Here is a 6,077-nt window from a genome sequence, read left to right as displayed (position 1 = left end):
CCTGTTCGTTATATTCTAAAATTCGGTGCCCGGACTAACACATAGGACATTTAAAATAATATATCAGATGACAAATCATTGACTTTTCTTGTTTCATGTTACAATTATTTTTGAGAATAAGAAAAAAAGTTCTGCTGGTTGCATAGTGAATTCTGAGTTGTAATTTGTCATTGATTGATTGATTGTCTTGACGTTCTTCATGTCTGTATTTTAATATTTTTTCATCCGTTTTATATGACGTGGAAATAAAGCTTTTATAATATATCATTATACGGTAAAAGTCTTCAAGACAAGAGAATCCTAAAAGTCCTAAAAAGCGGACAGTAAAGATTAACTGGCAGTGTTGCTTGTCACAGAACTGTTTCGTTAAGATAAAGAGTCAAGATGCCCGGAAAAGTCTATATCTCTAAATTCAAATGTTTTACTAAGAAAATGTCTTTAAGATGCATAAATGTCCAAAATCAAATTAAATTTTTAATATAACTTAAATATTCAATAGCTGGATATATTAGATTCAAAATTAAAATAATTTTTAATATCAAATTAATCGCGATAAAGCATTTAATTTATAATCATACACAAATTCAAAGTCTTTTGTAAAAACATACAATCTCATCTTGAAGTGTTTAACATTTGCTGCTTCGACGACCTTTTCTGGCAGTCTGTTCCATAGAGTCGCAATTCTATTAGTGAAGAAGTATCTGTTCAAGAACTTTTGCAAAGTAACCTTATGATATGAGAATTTTGAATTATAATTCGCGCTATATAAATATTGACCATATTAATAATAATAACTGTCAACTATCTCAGGGCTAGTTACCGAAAAATACTGTATTGTATGAATTCAACTGAATTGTTGGCATTAATCAATTGAGAGTTTGTCTTTTCAATTTTTTTACTAGAATTTTCTAGAAATTGTTTAATTTTTCACAAATCATCTTCAGTGCAGCTTTGGCTTATATAGTTTCTTTAGACAATGCATAGTTAGTTATTTGGCAATGTGGGTTATTTAGTTTGTGTTGTATTCTTTATATTCTTCGTTTTTGTCATTTTCTTGTTCTTCATTTTTTTTAGATTAGTATTAAGACGTCAAGTTGGTCATTCTTTGTTGGATGTTTATTTGGGGTTTAATAGATATCAATAAACTTGAGTCTGTTCTAAACACGTTGAATGGAAATTAAAAGACTGAGAAAAAATAGTCTTGCAACATTTAAAAAAAAATTGTAAACTTTTTGTTTTTTTTTTCAAAGTAACATTTAACTGTTTTTATTTTGATTCATGATGTTGGTCATTTAACTGTTTTTGTGTTTTGTTAAACATGAGAGCGCCTGTGAAAATGTCTTATTGGTACTATATACGTTTATCTTTTCAATAATAGTGAAATATGAGCTTTTTTATATAACTCAAGAAAATGGTGAAATAAAATGAAAACAAATAAATGAATTTTTTGGGTTTACCAAAAAAACCAATAAGATTACCGAGCCCTACCACTTAACAATAAAAAATATTAATACCTAATAATATATTGTATTCATATGAATCATGCAAAGTATGAATCATTTTGTTGAACTTGCTTAACACGTTAAAAATAGTCAAAAATTTGTCATTTTATTAAAAAAATTATTAGAAATCTTTTTTAAGTTTATTGGTCATACAAGTTTTATTATTAGAATCATTTCAGCAAGTTAGTCATGTCAATAATTTTTTTGCAATATTCTTTCAAAAATCTTAACGGTAACGGATTTAATAAAGTTTTAATCGCATTAAATAATGCCAATTAATTTTTTTATCATAATTCCCTGTAATAAAAACCCATTTGTGTCCTCGTGATAAACTCACACAGTCAAAACACCACATCGACACCATCAATTGTTGACAGTTGGTATTATTATGAAGCAATTGAACTAATGTTCCCTTGGTATTTTATCTATATGGTTTGCTTTGTTTGAAAATATTCAAGAATGTAATTGTCTGTTTTCGTGAGCGATACATCAAGTAAACAATATATTTGGACAGTTTTACTTATTACATGAATAGATTCCTGCATATTGCAACTTTGTTATTGTTTTCAAATTATTTCTGTCAGCTATTAATTTTACGCTTGTTATTTAACCTGAGTGAACTTTAATTTCCGAACGTTCTTTCATATTTTAAAACATAAATGTTTAAAAGGAAAGAATTGTTTGTTAGACTCTTTTTTTGTAATTTTTTAGTTCATCTTAATTTTTAAGATTTTACATTATTTATGTATCATATCAGACATTCTTATACGAAGTACGTTTTAACGAAAATTTCTTAACAATTATTAACAAATCAATTTTTAGCTAAATAATTTGCACTCCATTAATGCAAATTGATGTCTTTACTTATGATTAATAACAAAAATTAGTTCCACACTGTCGGCATATTTGGTTGAAAATGTGATATTTACATTCAAACCAAAAAATTATTTTGAAATGTTTTTTTAGAATATGAATGATTTGTTTATGCTGCACTATCAGTAATTATTTTCAAAAATGTTTTCAAGTACTCTCTTTTTCAAGTGCAAGAACTGAAAATTTTAATATTCCAAGTACAAGTAGCCTACTTTTAGTTCAAATGCAAAAAAAACACTAAACGGTCAAGCAAATCCAAAATTTTCAATTCAAATCAATGAAAAATTCAATAAGACATATTATTGCATCATAGAAATAGAATTTGTGTGGTTGACTGGCAATAGGAGCAATTGAAACTTGCACACTTGACACTCGAATTAAGTATTTGGTTCAGTTCTTATTCACATTTTTCATCCAGTTTATAGTATATGGCATCTTTTCATTTTATTTTCCAGAATCAAAATTCAATATTTGTTTTTTTATAACACCGAAAAATTTTTTTAGCTTCCAAAAAATCTTAATTTTTTGAACTTTTTTGCTGGATTTAAATAAAAATAAATAAAAAAAAATATTAGTCTCCTCAAAATTTCTAACACTAAATTTGTCAGTTTTTCTAATGTACGTTGTAAATTTCTAAATTTTCAAGTATAACTAGAGTGTAAAATTACAAGTTGTATGTGCTTGAAATTATCAAAAAAAGATAAAAAAAATTACAAATTGTATGTACCTAAAATCAGAACTCGAATAAAAATACTGAGTAAAAGTACCACTCATAACTGCTTATTCTCATCAGAAAGTATAAAAAAACATTACATTGTTGTGTAAGCCGTTAATAACTTTAAAAATGGCTATAATAATTATAATATTGATCTCTCCAGAAAGTGAAATGTAGGAAAAAATGTTTCGTTGATGTTAACGTTCTTTGGCCATTCCAGGCTGCAGAAATGGTTTCGGATTGTATTTTGTCAGGAATATATTAATTAAATTTAATTGTTAATGTTGCTAGAGTTTGGTCGTCTGGAATGCTCAAGCCAACAAAACGATTCCTGCATATTATCGCTCACAATTGACAACGCCGTGACTGCTCTTAAAATCTAGCTCCACTGTTTCATTTCGTACAATTTGTAATTTTTTTATCTTTCTTGTGTATTGCATGAAGAATATAAATCACTATCTCGCTCATTCATCAACAACTACTCATTGAGCGTTACCCGAAACATCCGAGGCATATTCATTGATAGCAGAAATCTAGAACTTTCGCCAACAGCAACCAAGAGCTTCTGACGCTATGCATAGGGCGCCGAATAAATGACATTGTTTTTGACATTATTATTTACAAACATTTATAAGCTTTAATTGTAATTTAATGATTTAACATCTTCCAATAACATAATAGAAATGAAAGAATATTGTGATAGAGACATCTTCGTTGCAAACTGTGATCCTAATGAGGTTATCATTATGACGTCATCAACGTATGGGCGCATGCGTGTCGGTAAATGTGTACCATTTGATTATTTGATTGGTTGTTACGCAGATGTCCTGGACCAATCAGAAGCCAGGTAAGTTTTCACAAATAACAATTGAAATTTACTCCAAAAAAGGGTAGTATAACATCTTAAATGAAAATATTTTTAAACAATTCTCATCATTTATAACTAAACTAATTTAATTTTAATTTAATTGCTTGCAAAACATATAATAGTTTTTCAATGGCACAAAATTTAACTGTTCTATTCTCACTTACTGAAACTTTTCAATCGTTTGTTCAGATCTAGATAGTTTGACTTAGATCACTGTTTTGATTGCTGATATCCAATAATGTGTTGATATTATGTACAAATTTTAACTTAACAGAATTTACAATTAGAAACATTTTTTAAAGCGCAAATCGACCTCAACGTTCGCTTACGAAAAATAACTGAAGTTGTCCTTCACTTCCAAAATATTTTCACAATTATTGCATAAATAAGTGCTTGTATTCTCAGGTGTTCAGGAAGATTCAATTGCTCTTTTGTACCAGACTCTGAATTTTTTAAAGTTAAACCATGTCGGATTGATTTAGTATCTTACATGGAAGCCAGTTACATTTGCCAGCCCGGTAAGATAAATTTTTAATAAAACATATTAATAGAAAATAGATCGATGATTGTCAAACATGAATGCCTTATCATTTGATCATTCGAAATTGTAGTATTGTGTACTTTTTTTATATGGGTTCGGTAACTTTTTATCATCAACTTATATTTTACGTTATGAGTATTGAATCACAAATCTCTTGCCAGTGCTGAGAGATATTCGATTTAATTGTTGATTTTAAAATTAATTTACTATTAATAATTATTTTATCGAATTAATCAAAAATTAAATAATTAAAAAATGTTTTCCATGAAAATTTCATAATATATTTTTAAAAAATTGTAAAGCCCTGCTCTAGAACTAGAAGAACGTTTATAAAAAGTGTTTCAAAAACAATTTTGGATGTAAAAAAATATGTGAAGAAATTTTGTAAAATAATAAAAATAAATACGAAAACGTCATGCAATCACTTGTTGTCGATGTTTATTTATTCCAGAAAAAACATTTGGCAATCGATCATGCATGATATTAATAATGCATGAGGCTTTTTATTGATCAGCGTGCAACTATCTTAATCAAATTCGCATAAATATTCGCGTACAGAAACACTTTAGCACGTCCAAACGTGCGTGCTTTCCCCGAATTAAATGTTAAGTATTTTTCATAGAAACTATTTTGAATTCAATAAAATTAACAAATTTGCATGCCAAAGCTGTTTTGGTTTTCGCGATTTTACCCATTGATGCATAAACTAACAAACACTTTCATCGTTTGCAGTTGTTTCTTTTGTTGCATTAGAAACGGACGAGGAACAGGATGCGTCAACTATTCATTCCTCCTCATCTTCCTCTATTGTTCATTACGGCAAAAACATGATTAAAAATGTCAAGTTAATTAACAAAAGTGAAAAATCCAGCAACAATTATTACAAAGAATTGAAATTTAAAAATATTAGCAATGCGTTTAACAACCGCAAAAACGTTGATAGCGTTAACAAGAGTGATAAGAAATATAAAGGCAAGCGTTGCATCGATAATGTGACAGCCTCCGACATACGAGAAAGGTCTGGTTACTTAAGCGCATGCCTCAGCATGTACACGTGGCATGGAACTTTCCGATGTCCTTGGATCATCAGAGCTCAACTCGGTCAAACGGTTCAAATATCAATGCTTGATTTTTACAACGGCATTCGAAATAAAGAAAAATTTCGTCGTTCAAACATTTATAACAAAAATGATGTTATGTTAAGGAAAGAAAACAGTTTGCAAGAACTCAATGCTGCAAACAACAAACTGCCATTCAAAACAATTGACTTCAACAATAAGTTGACAACAGACATCCGTAAAAAATGTTACTCTATTGCAGTTTTTCAAGATTTGATGGATAAGAATGCAGAAACAAATGGAAACTTACCAACAAATATAAATCAGGCGTTCCATTTAACATCTTGTTGGATCGAGGAACAGAAAAGTAAAAAAGTGATCGTCTATACATCGAAGAGCCATGTTGTATCATTCTACATGCAGAACGATCACGATGCTCCACATTATGACAAATGCTCCAGCCTTTTTTATTATGAAAGTTAGATTTCTTAAAAAACCAGTTATTTTTGTTAGTCTATTT

The 6,077-nt window shown here is 28.8% G+C and overlaps 1 protein-coding gene across 1 annotated transcript; it reads left to right on the top strand.

The window, feature by feature from the left end:
- Nucleotides 1-3,773: 3,773 nt before the first annotated feature.
- HELRODRAFT_166765 (hypothetical protein) lies at nucleotides 3,774-6,040 on the top strand (the record flags this gene model as incomplete). The annotated part of the gene is made up of 3 exons (XM_009011980.1): nucleotides 3,774-3,937; nucleotides 4,364-4,476; nucleotides 5,232-6,040. 3 exons carry the CDS (start codon nucleotides 3,774-3,776, stop codon nucleotides 6,038-6,040), a joined length of 1,086 nt encoding a protein of 361 aa, XP_009010228.1.
- Nucleotides 6,041-6,077: the final 37 nt, after the last annotated feature.

This window comes from Helobdella robusta, assembly GCF_000326865.2.
Source record: "Helobdella robusta unplaced genomic scaffold HELROscaffold_10, whole genome shotgun sequence".
In the NCBI taxonomy this organism is placed as follows: domain Eukaryota; kingdom Metazoa; phylum Annelida; class Clitellata; order Rhynchobdellida; family Glossiphoniidae; genus Helobdella; species Helobdella robusta.
This window is presented reverse-complemented; position numbering and strand designations above follow the sequence as displayed.